The sequence below is a fragment of the Lycium ferocissimum genome, chromosome 4 (assembly GCF_029784015.1).
Source record: "Lycium ferocissimum isolate CSIRO_LF1 chromosome 4, AGI_CSIRO_Lferr_CH_V1, whole genome shotgun sequence".
Classification (NCBI taxonomy): domain Eukaryota; kingdom Viridiplantae; phylum Streptophyta; class Magnoliopsida; order Solanales; family Solanaceae; genus Lycium; species Lycium ferocissimum.
In genome coordinates, this window is record NC_081345.1 from 39,323,398 (window position 1) to 39,337,820 (window position 14,423).

Sequence of the window (14,423 nt, forward strand, 5' to 3'; positions counted from 1 at the left end):
ATATAATTTTATCTTTTAATTCAAATTTAATATAATCTTCCAATTCAAATTCTAAGCAAATCATACTTAGTTCTAATACATTATCTTTTAATTACAACTCAAAAACTAACCTCACCTAACTTTATTATATTAGCTATTAATATTGTAAAAAATTGTTACGTCGCCTTTTATTGTTAACTTGTCAATTGACTTAATACCTTAACTCAGTATTTTCCTTTTAGTATTGGGATAATTTAAGGCTAGATCTCAACTCCTATTAGTACTCTCAAGGCTAGATGTTTAGAGTGCTTATTTAGTTGGCATTTTCTTACCCTTGTACACAGTGTAGATACTTTTTTGGATTTTGTTAGTTCCCTGTCTTTAGCTTAGCTTAGTACAATAGGCAGGATTCCTTTTGTTTTTACGGGTTTTTGTCTAAGTTTGCTTCCCGATTTTTGATTGAAGTAACTTCTTTTGCTCACACTGTAACCTTGCATCTTCTTGATGCTTTACTAATGACATTTGATTACTTTACCAAAAAAAAAAAAATCAATTTTCTTTCATAATACCAACCTCTGCGAATATACATTTATGATTATTCACCAATAAGAAAACACAATTATTTATCGATATGAATTATACGGTTTATTTTTTTCAAAATATTTCACATTATGATTATCATAGTTTTAAAACCTTTTTTCAATAATAATAAAGAAATGAAGAAACTCAGTGCATGGTGTTTCAAAATGCAACTTGTAGTATTTTTCATGTAGTTTTCAAATATATAAACTTTAATCTTGAAATGTTGAGTTAATCTAATTAAATTTAGCTTTAAATTTAGCCAAATTGACTCTCGAAAAGCAAAAAATATCACATAAGTTGAGACGGAGAGAGAGCAATATATTTCCTTTCATAGATGTCTGCACAAAGTTAGAATTTTAAAAGAAATACTCAAGATTATAGCAGGATCAACAACGTAGAGAAAAGAGTATGATTTCTAGAACTAACAGATGTAACAGGTGATAGCCAAACAGAAATGTAACTATTGTTGTCACAAGTACATGTGGACACAAATAATTCCAAGAGGTTGTTATTGAGAAAATCAAAATCGACATCATGATCAAATAACATGTCAAATGTGACCATTTAAATTCTGCTGAAAATCAATTTATAATCCAAGAGAATGTTGTCAATAGTAGATGTAGGAAAATATGTAACTAAAAATAAAAATTATTATATCACTAAGTATATTAATCTTAAATTAAATTGTGCATGTCATCCATAATTTGACACTCATATATACTTTTTAAAAAATATTTGTGACTTCTCATTTTTTCAAAAAACTTAGTAAGTTGCCTCCTTCAAACTTTAGTTGTTTACTTTCCATTTCTTACTCCCTTCTAATGTCTTAGTGTCCAAATAATTTGTCAAGTTTGTCATCAAAAAAGAAAAAAATTGTCGAGTTTAAATTTCTTTAATTAAGAATAGCGGAATGCTCAAATTTAGCGACTATTATATTTGAATCTTATTATTTAAATTTGAACATGGATTTAGGCGGGATCCAAACCATTTTGAGACATCCTATTGTTGCCCGAGGAGACATGAGCAATTTATGCAAGGAAAGCACGGTGGACTCGTGGAACTTTCGAGTTTTACCAAGTTTCCGAGCAAAAAAGTGGAAATAGCTTATGTTACGATGTTGCCAAATCGGAACTTTTTTTCCCTTAATTTTAGCTAGGTACCCGAAGCAAGTTAGATGTTGGAACATTCTCTTTTGCTTTAGCCAAATTGAGAAATAAAGAATATAGAGTTTTCCGATTATGTATGTTTCCATACCTGAAATTATTTTGTTGAACTTTTTGGTAATCTTGAAATTGTGCAAATAATACTAACAACGTTGTTTGGCATAGGCCGTGCTCGGCCCACGGCATATTGATCTCTTGGTAATAATTGATGTAGGTGGACACTGGAGATGCAGGAAGAATGTAGGCTACACAAAGCGGCATGTTTTCAAGTAAGGTAATGCACTCATTCTTACCTCATTTGTTTTCAAAAGCCATATTATATCTTTCTTATTTAATTGATCACGTATTTTCTTGTACAAAGAAAAAAGATATGACGAAGAATGCATTATGAAATGCTATATGTTACATTTTCTCCAAAAAATTCATATGATGTGTTTGAGAGTTGCACAAAGCTTGATAAACCTTCGATTAATTCGTTTGGTATGTAGACAAAATTATCTCAGGATTATAATCTTAGGACTAATTTATCTCATCTCTTGGGACTAATTTATCCCATCTAGGGGATGGGATAAAATAATCCCAGGATTAATGGGATAAGATGGATTATCCGTCTTTAAGTTTGGGATGCACTTTATACGTTGTTTGGTACAAAATTAATCCCGGTTAGTCTTCCAGGGATATCCCGGCTAATCTGGTGCACCAAACGACCCCTTAGTATCAATAAGGAGTTGCAAATTAGATTTAGACATGTACGACATAGAAGCCGGGTGTCTTTGCTTATCTTGGGGCATTGTTCTCGAAAGCGGCCACTTGCTTTTCAAGTGAGGCACCAATACATGGTCGGATTCGAAGTTTTAAAATTTGATTGCATCTAATAATGACTTACTACCATGTTTCTTGAAGATATAATTGGGTAAGGTAATCTTTTACGCCTTTCAGCGCAAAGGACTGCGGGATGCGAAATTGGTGTAAAATAAAAAGATTGAATGGTTGTTATACGATGAAGTATCTGTTTGCTAAAAAGGTTTACCTTTGTTCTCGATATGAGCGTATGCAATCTTTGCCAAATAACAAAATAGTGCATTTGGAGTGCTTAAAGCATTTTCTTCGGCAAATTCGCCTAGCTAAGAAGAAATAATCTATAAAGGAAGAGTTATGAATTTTTGAAGTGTTAATTCACTTTGGATGAGTGATATCCATTCAAGAACCTAAGAAGAATGGGTATTTCCTTTTTATTTTAATTATAATGTCAAAATATAACTATTTTTACTAAGATCTAAATCACTTATCATGATGGATGAATAAAGGCGGTTTCAGGTCATGTTTGTTGAATATGCTTCATACCATTGAATAAGGAATATGATATTTGGCTCAGTAGATAGATCATTTTAAATGTATTAACAATTTCAACATGGATTTTCATTATGTTATAATTAGTTGTCATGTTTTTTATTGGTTTGGAAAAGTTCCTTCTTTAAGAAATAAACGTGACGTTGAACAAATTTAGAAGGAACAATATCTTATAAATGTGGCCACTGCTGGGGTATTTCTAATATGATAGCAAGAATTTGCATTGCTACGGTTGTTTTTTGGTGTAAAGAACATTTAATAGAAGAAGGCTGAACGTTAGTAGATCTCTTAGTCTTTGTAAGTAGTTTAGCCGTTCTTAACAACTTTTTGGAAGTCTCCAGCATGTCCTAAGGCTAAGGATACAATTTTACCGACTTCGGGAAAAAAATAGCAAAAGGTTTCAATTTTTGTATAAGATAAGCTTGAACCTCCTATGTATCATATTAATTCTGTTGTTATACTCCTTATTGAGAACTATGAATCCAACATGAGTTGTTGATCAAAAACTTATAGGATATTCCTTATGAGTTATGACATTGATAATCTTTACAATTTCCTTTTAACACGTCTTACGGTCTCTTTTGTTTTGATATAAGGAAGCATTTGAAATCTTCTACAGTGCCATCTTAGTTCCAGAAGAATTGAAGATTGAGCATAAGTGATGCACAATAATGGCATAGTGGTTTACTGCTTAATTCAGGTTGAGCCTTCTAAACCTCTTTTGTTTGTCCTAATTTCTGTAAAGGTGAACGGTTGTCTTTTGGCGAAATAAGGAGGTCGGCACTTGAAGAATCCTCTCTTGGACTTATTTTGTCTGTGTATGTTTTAGTGGTTGAGAGGATAAGGAAAAAGCTTGAGGTAGGCGGAAAAGAGATTAATGTGCATGATCCTTGAGATAGAGAAAACATCATGCCTTATCTCTTTAAGCGGTCCAAGAGTTCTTCGTATACCAATCGGCGGCTTCTAAAAATATTTGTGTATGAATCACTGAATGACGATGGTAGTGGGTTTCTCTCTAAGTTTTCACTTAGTATATAGAATGGAAATATGGACATTGAAACACCTAGATCTTTATCATTTTCCCTAAATGATGATGGTAGTAAGTCTCTGTCATGTGATTTAGCATAATATGGAAACTTGGACATTGTCCTCCAAGAATTTTGTTATAGTCCCGATGCACCTTCTATAGTTACCATCTTACTTATAGCTCGGGGAAAAAGCTAGAAATGGTTGAATGTGTGAACTTCTCTAGGTTTTGTTTTTTCGAACATATTGGTTGAGGTAATGAGGGTATTATCTGCTCAAATATGTGATTGTGAAACTAATAAGTGGATTCGTAAGAAGCCGGACCTAATAGGATTTTTGATATGTTTTGCGATTTTACTGAGTTCGAACATGAATTTCCTTGTTTTGTTTGTTTCATTGGGGGTTGCAATGTTGTCGGTTGTGTTTTGTGCTTGATGTGTTATCGAGAAGCACGAGGTGTGCTCTCGGCTACGCAAGCAATCAAGATATACTACGATCCAAATATTTCTTTTCATGCTATCCACTCAAAATTTTGCTCTAAGGTGATGATTATTCTCCTTCCATTAAGCGACCTAATCACATAAACAATTGATTAAGTTTGTTCATTATCTTAATCTTTGAGTAGTCATTTACCAACCGACTTACCATCTTTTTTGGAGGTGTGATATAATAATACAAGTTGAAAAAGTCTACTTGAGCTTCAGCGATAATACCTATCACAAAATTGTGATTTTTTCTCTTGATGGTTGGTTTGGCGACATCAAACTGTAGTCTGTTTTTTATGGGGGGAAATTCACTTGTGGCCCTTAATTGGTTCTTAACTTTTGTTCAACAAGCTAACAAACTAACTTTTCTTTAAGTAATAGACTTGATTGATTAGATGTGAACATTAGGTTTATCTGCTGATGAACTCCTAACAATCTTACAACACTTTCTAATGATGTGATTTAGTGCATGTTACACTTTCAGGTTTTCATTTATTATGTGCTATGATAAAAAGCAATATTTTCTAATTTCCATTTTGGCTCTGTGGCAGTAAAAAAAATTCCGGGACTCAAAAAGGACCTCGTTTAGCATAAGATAAGCGATCACATAATTATCTTGTTAAGTATATGTTTAGGTTTGTTAGAGTCCCTTTGGTAGCCGAATCACGTTTTAATGAGCTGTAATCTATTCGGTTGAGTAGTACTACAACTAATATCGACTTTCACTTAGAGAGATGATGGATTGAAATCTCGTGGTTTTAATATTCTTTTTGTTTGTTCCTTTGCTATAGGAGAGGAGGAGCGTATATCGTCGTCTTATGGTCTTATCTATGAGAACATAGTTAATGGCATCAATCTCTTTACCTCTGTATTATGGAAGTTGTTCACATCCATAGCAAACTGGGCTGGATAAGCTCTAGCTACACATCTTACGATGAAATGGAACGAGAATATCCTTCCTTTGTTCCATCTTTGGAGAGTCCACTTGTTTTGTACTTGTTTTGGCACTTGGAATAGCCCGGTGGCGCATAGAGGCATGAATGATCTTGGAGGATTCATGAAGTAGTGGCGCAGGAAAGCTTTACGAAGGCGAGAGAAGCCTGAAAGGATTCTGAGGCCATTTATGGCAAGTTCATTTATACAGAATATACTTTGTTCCTCAAATGAGTTTAGTATGAAATGTTTATATAATCAGCTTTATGGTATTACTTCAATTTTAGTAATCATGCTAAAAATATGTATCATCCTACGATGTTGAATATTTCTTTTGAAATGTGTAGTTGTGCAAATAACGGGAGCAACGTATAGGGCACACTGTTTGTGTTTGATGGTGTATGTGAAGAGCAAAATTGTTGGATTGAAATAGTCTACTTTAGGTAAACTTTTTGCACATTGCTAGTTTTACAATTCAAAAGAATTAAAGCTAAAATCTCAATTTTTCTCCAAGTTCTTATTTGATTTTATTTTTCTTCTCTATCGACATTTGTTCTATTCTTTATCCCGATAAGCAAAGTAAGAGTCATTAACTTTCTTTATGTTTACAGTATTACTTTGCTATCTACTGGATTGTGTAAGTATATTCTTTCAATTTCTTCCCAGGTCATGAAAGAGTTTCATCTTGCAAACATACTCATGTTCAAATTCAAAATTCAGATTCCGCCCAATCTCATACAGATGTTTGGAGCACCTACAAATCTTCTACTTGTCTTTCTAAGCAAGCTACCTATGTAACTTTGTTCCACAAACTATGTCTTTGTTTTGCCTTTTCTGCAAACTACTCATGTAACTTTGTTCCACAAATGAATGTAATATATTATGAAGCATGTCATGTTAATATTTAGTTTAATCATCTCTCCTTTATTTGCGTCTCAGTAGTAACGAACGCCCGTGCCTTGCACGGGCACAAACTATCTAGTATTATGATATACAACACCCCTGGAAGCCATCCGGAAAAATTGATTAAAAAAAAATAAGTTCGTAAGATACAAGGAAAAGAATATATGTGCGACAAGACCTTTTGTCACAACTTTGCAATATTTTCAAGTGCAAGGTCTACATTCTACGACATTGAAATTCATATTTTGTTGATAAAGAATTTGGCGTAAAAGGAAAAAAAGGAACACAAATGCATAAGGACTAGATCGTTTGGATTCCAAACATAAGCTCAAATTCCTTAAAAAATTATGGAACGATAAAAGGTAGAAATAACAGCATTCACTGACCATTTTTTGGCTTATCATGAAGTTTTAAATTTCACAAGTAAAACTTCATTACAATATCCTGAAATTTTATCAATGGAATTTAAAACTTCATGACGTGACTACTTTTCAATCATAACGATGAAAAATGGTCATTTTCAAATTTTATCATGATAAAAAGTGGTAAAAATGATACTACTAGGGAGCCACTTTTAGGTATATTTCAATCAACAGCTCTAAATGATCATTTCTGAAAATCATCCGATAAAGTGGACTACAAATGAAGTAATTGCACGGTTTATCCTTCACTAGCAATACATGCCCATGCGATGCACGGGCCGAACATATCTATTCACTTTAATTAGCTAGTCTTTAAGGTTTGTATTTTGAAAATAACTTTTAAAAACATTCTAATTGTTATTATATATACAAAATGTATTTTATGTACCATCACTTTAGTTGTAATTAAAAGTCTTTGAGATGGAAAGGGTCTGACTTTTTTTATCATTATCATGACAATGAAAGTTAAAAGAAAATTAGTAAGAATATGAGGGAAAATTAATATTTTGATTCTAAATATTTTCTTTTAAATTCTTTAATATTTTATATATATTTATGCTGTGTTGCTATCATTTCAATTAAGTAGCATTAGGATCCAAACATAAGAACCATTTTGGTGTATATATTGGATTAAAATATTTTTATTAAATTAATTATAAAATATATTATAATTTTTTATATTAATTGTTACTAAGAAATCAAATTAGAAAGATATATGTTATATCATTAATCACCAAATTTTAATTCGAAATGAAAATATAAAGTAATACATTTTATAAATGTATAGAAACAACGGAAAATCAAAATACCACTTATTCAATTCAAAAAGGCCATATAAATACGCCCCGCCTTTTTGGTCTAAAAATATCCTTCCATCCACCTTTTAGGTCTAAAAATACCCTTAAGGTTTGTTTTTGGCTCAAATATACCCCTCAAACTAACAAGTTAAAATTAACTCTTTTAAAAAGCCAAATGGCATTTTGTAATTGGTCAATAATAAAATTTTTAATTTAAAAAAAAATCCAGATTTAAAAAAAAAAAATCAGATTTTTTTAAAAATTCCGTAATTGGTCAATAATAAAATTCCGTAATTTAAAAAAAAATTCCAGATTTAAAAAAAAAATTCAGATTTTTTTAAAAAATTCGTAATTTAAAAATTCCGTAATTGGTCAAAAAAATTCAGGTTTAAAAAAAAAATTCAGATTTTTAAAAAATTAGTAATTGGTCAAAAAAAAATTCAGATTTAAAAAAAAAATTCCAGATTTTTTTAAAAATTCCATAATTTAAAAATTCCGTAATTGGTCAAAAAAAAATTTGAATTTTTTTAAAAATTCCGTGATTTAAAAAAAAAATCAGTTTTTAAAAAAAAAATCCGATTTTTTTTTAAATTACGGAATTTTATTATTGACCAATTACAAAATGCCATTTGGCTTTTTAAAAGAGTTAATTTTAACTTGTTAGTTTGAGGGGTATATTTAAAAACAAGATATTTTTAGACCAAAAGGTGGTAATTTATGAGCCTTTTTGAATAGGTTAGGGGTATTTATGAGCCTTTTAAATAGAAACAATAATCAAAAAAGGAGAGTAAATAAGTAAAGTATTGACAATGAAGGAAATAAGGGATAAATGTCTCCCTCCTTTACTTTTACTTGCACACGTTAACATATCAAGGGAAAAAAAAATTCTTCTTCTTATTTTACCTTTCACATTAATTATTCATTTTCAAATTGGGAGGCTATTGAGACTATATACCAATAAATATGGATATTATGATAAAATATATCTTTATTTATTAATTTTCAAAGAACGTGCAAAGTCAAAAGTGAACAAGCTATGTGTAGGAGCATTAAAATAACTTTTGGTACAAATTTGCATTGCTATTATTCGTCCTCTCTTCACGTTAAAATATTGAAAAAGAAGGAAAACGGGGATAATAGAAATAGAAAAGAAGATAAATATAGAATAGAAAAATAGACATATACTTTTAGTAATGTGGCCAAGTAATATGGACGAAGGGAGTACTTCATTTTTATTAATTCTTAAAGAACGTGAAAAGTCAAGTATAGTAATGTGATTAAGTAGTATGAGACGGAAGGATTACTTCATTTATTAATTCTTAAATAACATGAAAAGTCAAAATGAACAAGTAAAAGTGCACGGAGAAAATAAATATGTGTCGGAGAATTAAAATAGAAGTGCACACGTGTATACATGAGAAGAGAATAAATATTCGATCTACTATAGCATATATGCACGTAGGATTTATTAATTCTCAAAGAATGTGAAAAGTCTAAAGTTAACAAATTGAAGTGCATGGAAGAAATAAATTTGTGTAGGAGAATTAAAATTGAACTGCATATGTCTATACATGAGAAGAGAATAAATATTCAGGTAGAACACGAAAAGTCAAAAGTGAACAAGTAAAAGTGCACGGAGGAAATAAATCTGTCGGAGAATTAAATTTAAAGTGCATATGTCTATACACGAAGGGAATAAATGTTTAAGTACTATGACACGTATCTACATGGGATATAAAAATAGTTGGATAAAGTGTATAAATTATATAGCTCGTAATTTTTAAAATTTAATGCCGGTACAATTCGTCAAGCTGTTGGTACAAGCTCGGGGAGCCGTGTTCGTCCCCACAAGCCGCTTATATATAATGAAAAAATGGACTGGTCTTTAATTTTTGTCCTTCAAATGGGCTGGTCTTTAATTTTTTCTTTAAAATCATTTTTTTTTGTGCGGAGTGACCTTCAAATGCCTTTGGTCTTTAATTTTTGCCCCACAAATTGTTGGTCTTTAATTTTTGTCCTTCGCCTAAAACTCTTAGGTTCCGGGTTCGAACTCCCGCTTAATCAAAAATTTAAAAAAAATTTGCCAGGTAGAACTTGGATTCGCAAGGCTTGGTTTCGCGCAAATCATGATTTGCAAGGCCTTAGGCGAGTGCACGTGGGACATTTTGAAGGCGCCCAAAAGCTCTGCTGAAGTAGGCAAAATTCACTGGCACTGCTGGGCTAACTTTGGTCCGAATAGGCTAAGTTTCTTTATAAAACTCATGTCTTGTGATTTTTTTTTTTAGCGGTGCGGATTTGAATCCTGACCTCGTGGTATTAGGTGAAAAAAAATTAAAGATCCTGATTTGAGGGATAAAAATTAAAGACCACCCAAAAATAAGGGCATTCCTGCGAATTGCCCCTTTAAAATTGAGGGCATAAGTTCTTTAATGGCGTGAGTATAATTTGTGAATATTATGATGCGTAACTTATGTCTCTCTAGGTATAAGTTCAATTTTGAAGGATAAAGATTAAAGACAGGCCAAAATTAAAGACCAGCACAAAACAGGGACAAAAGTGCAAATGACCCACTACAAATCCGTACTCCAATATGGCCCATACTGAGTTTCTACTTTCTTCGACCAAGTTGTGACAAGTCTCCATCGCTCGTGAACATTGGCGAACTCACTGGAAATCTTCTTCTCTGGCGAATTAGAGTTGTAAGTTTCCTTCTTTGCACTAATATTTACAAGTTCATGTGCATTTGTAGTTTGCTTCTATGTGATTATTACCACACATTTGTGAGATGTATAATATGGCTTTAAGTCTTTGTGATCAGTTTTCTGAATATTTCTCTTAGACAAGGGAAATAGAGAATTAGGAAACAAAAGATGGATACTCAATCTATTTCTAAGACAACCTGAAGTCGTATTTTTATAGTGCTCTGGTGTTCATATTTGTTGTTAACTTTCGGTATTCAGATGAAGTTAGAAAATTCAATATCATGGTACTCCAAAAGACTACTAGTACTATTTTATGGTCATCTCAAATTTAAAGATTTTACAGGATTGGAATGAGGTACCTTTTGAAACACAAAAGTCTATCCATGAGGGCTATTGAGTTAATGTTATGTGTGATGTGTGGATTAAGCGCATATCATGATTTCGAAGTCTATTGCAGACAAAAGTCTGATATATAAGTGGAGAAAGGTAGAGGATTAGACTCATTATTTACCGAGATTGAAATCGCATGCCACTGGCCCTGGGGGATTCTCAGTTATCAAAAGAGAACTTTTAGAACACTAGAGAACTTGATAATCAATATTGATAATAACGATAAGTTTTCCCCTACCAAAAGTTTTTTTTTTTTTCCTTTCAAGATTTTAGTTACCTATGAAAAATTTCTACTATACTTAGATGTCAGAGTCTTCAAAATCTTTTTGTATGATACAACTTGTTCCGGACCTGAAATATGACCACCTCATTTAATTAGTATTTATTTATTTTTGAAAAATAAAAAGATGACCACCCTATACCTATAGTCACTAAACTGGAAGAAACTGGAAGAAGGGGAAATGGGGTAATTCAGCTGTTTGATCAATCTATATGCCTGCTCTAGATAGAGATATGCCTGATATTACACATCAATACACTGTTTTTTTGGAAGTGTCGTGATTATGTCAAATAACAGGTAGTGGTTTTAAAAGAAGTATGGTTTCTTCTAATACCTCAAGCCAATTCAAAAAGTAAAACAGAATTAAGTTTCCGCGGTCATTTAGTGAGGGAGGACAAGTATGGGACTGTAAGGTTTCGGAAAGATACAATTAGTGGCTTAGGAGACTGAACAAAGCTGAATTGTGGGTATTGTGGTGACAAGGTTTGCTAGTAGCTAATGCCTAATGGGTATAAATGTAGTCTTAGACATGATATATGACATCGTAGATATTGCTTTGGGGCAAAGTGGGAGCTATCATAATAAATAGCATTCACTTCTTTATCAAGAAATATAAGTAGCATATAAAAAGGCAAAGGATATAAGAATACCCGAGCAAGAGGCTCTGATGAATATTGACGAGGTTAGGAACTCCACTATGACATGGTAGCCAAAAAAGAAGCCACGTAAGTTGGCTATTTCCAAGGATAACTCACTTATGACTTACTTCTTAAGAGGAAACACACACACTTAAAGAAGAAAACTTAAGCTCAAAGCTTTATAGAAAAGATGCACTCAAAATTAAGGGTTAAAGGCCTGTATATATAGACTTACAAATTGTTAAAAGCAAAGGTTCACCAACCAATGTGGGACTGAAACCTAATACATGATAAGGACAACTAGTATTATCTGGGTAAGGTTGACAAATAATATTATCTAGATAAGGACAAAGATAGGGTGATAAGCTGTTGCATCACCATATATGGTAAGCGACTGCATCAGCAAGTGACAAGCTCCTAGCTCCTGCGTCATAGATGGTCATGATTTTCTACGCAGCTCATACATTCTTCCTTCCTTTCATGTGATTTCATACTGCTTGTTAGGAATCAAGTGAGATAGCAGTACCATAGCAGTACCATCCAGTTTTAATTGATTGAAATTATTGATTTCTCTAACCAATGAGTAAAATCTACCTTAACCCCCATGAAATATGAGATTGTGATCCTATGCTCCTTGAATGTCTTTTTGGGGATAAGTTGCTCCTTTTGACTAAATGTTAACAACCAAAAAGAGATGTTTTCAATAATATACCTGATTGACTATGAAGTGCTGGAAAAAGGAGGGGGAGGGGAATTCCAAATGCATAAAGCTATCACTGTTGTACAAATCACTATAGTTTACATTATGTGGATGCTATTTTATAGAAATTCAAAAATATTTCCACAAAAGAATGTCAATAATCCAAATGTCTAACATTAGGTGTTGGAAAGAATTAGTTGAAGCTGCGGTATGGAATTCTTATTTTCACCTCTGAATAAGTACCATGTATTAATAGTTATCAAGAAAAAAGAGTACAATAGCCTGTTGTAAAGTTCAGATTTAGAGCAAACAACAGCGGGAGGAAAGTATACCGGTAAAAGCTTTGTTACCTATTATATATACCCTTATACCATTATCTTTCATTTACTAGTTTTCCTAGTAGTGTGATTAATAGTGGAAATTTTCTTCTCTGAACCTTGGTTGAGAGTTACTTGTTTGGCCAACCTAAGTGAAATTATTGCTGTCTGTTTTATGAAAATTTAGTTCATTGTGCTTCTGTCTCATTCCTGAAGATTATTATCTTGTATGGCTGCACTGCTAGTTGCTTGCATATACCTTTCTCCTACTAGCCCCACTGCAGATTCGATTTCCTGCTATACCAACTCTGATCTTGTCTTTCATACTTGATAGTTAGAACCGGTGAAGGATGGGACGCAAAGCTGGTACCTTATTCATAAACCCAAAGAACTTTGGAAGTCTCCAAAAACCTTGTGTGAAGGATTTTGTCGCATTTCTTAATTGTTTGACTCTAAATTATAACAAGGACGATAAATGCGGCAGGCAAAAATCACTTTTAAGTGCATGCATGGAGGCTCAGGTATTTATTCTGGTGTCCTTATATAACGTATACGATTTTTTTATTTGGCTCTTAGCATAAGTGTACAGGCAAATTTTGTTTGCTTTCTGTTCTTCATTGTTATTCAGACAAAATATATGGTTTTATTCATTTGATTGCTACAGATAGTACATGGTTTAGACTGTTTAGTATGAACATTAACATTGATTGTGATATGCCTTTTCTGCAGAGTGGCAGAAATAGAAAGCCTTGGGGTAGCATTAATTATCACCTCCAGAGGCTTAACAGGGGAAGGAGGTAGTTTGTATCGAGTTACTTGTGCATAACATAAGCTGCAGTATTGCGCGTCAGTGTGTCAATATTTCAATAAGTTGCTGAGATTTCCTTGATTGTCAGCTTGTTACTGAGGTGGTCAATGTAATTCTTGACGAAGCTAAGTCACACTTAGCAAGCATTCGACTTAATAAAACCTTTTACCATGTCTTGCTGTATTTGGATTTTATCTATGACTTTTTCACTTGTAGCTTTAGAGAGCTGACAATGATTGTGTTTCAGTGATGTTGTTGTCCATTTGTCATACTGATAGTTAACATGTCTGTTGTTGTCAGTGGCTATAAACTATGTTTCAAAGTGAAGGATTCTGGGAACATCAGCTCCGGTTTAGCAATGTAATTCTGACAATATTAACTAAAGGACTCCTAGGCTGTTTCTTCAGAAATAATGAAGAACTAAAAGCTGAAACCTTTAAAATGTCAGGCAGTGATGGAACTGCAAACTTGTATGTGAAATTCACAGTTTTCTTGTAAATAAATTGTAATATTAAAGTTAAAGAGTCTTCTGCGGTTGCGTTCCGTCTTTTATTTGGGTCCTGTGGTTGCGTTCCGTCTTTTATTTGGGTCCTAGAGAGACTTTAGGATGTATTTTGGAGGAACTCTCAAGAGATCGTAGCTTAGGATATAACTTTATTGTGATCCTGGTAGTTAACATCAAGAAATTTGTCTTTACCTTATCACAAAAAAGAAGGAAAAAAAAAAACCAAGAAATTTGTCCATGATCCAGAGTAGAACTTGAAAACTACAAACCAACTGTTGGTGTTTAAACCATAGGATAACAAATCAGTGGCTTGTACTTGAATTGTTCATTCAAACGCAATAGCATATTCTGCAGTTGATGGAGAGAATTATGTGAATGGGAGAGCTCATAGATTTGGTTTTTGAATCGAACTTATTATTATTAAGTATGGTTAACCTTATTAA

General features: G+C 32.6%; 1 protein-coding gene across 2 annotated transcripts; it reads left to right on the forward strand.

The window, feature by feature from the left end:
- The first annotated feature begins 10,194 nt into the window (after window positions 1-10,194).
- Window positions 10,195-13,785, forward strand: LOC132052836 (uncharacterized). 2 transcript variants are annotated; one of them, XM_059444529.1, is made up of 3 exons: window positions 10,195-10,339; window positions 13,002-13,188; window positions 13,397-13,785. In XM_059444529.1, exons 2-3 carry the CDS (start codon window positions 13,018-13,020, stop codon window positions 13,466-13,468), a joined length of 243 nt encoding a protein of 80 aa, XP_059300512.1. In that variant the 5' UTR covers window positions 10,195-10,339; window positions 13,002-13,017; the 3' UTR covers window positions 13,469-13,785. The 2 variants fall into 2 exon arrangements, with proteins under 2 accessions (XP_059300512.1, XP_059300513.1); XM_059444530.1 differs by having other exon boundaries at window positions 10,263-10,339; window positions 13,006-13,188.
- Window positions 13,786-14,423: the final 638 nt, after the last annotated feature.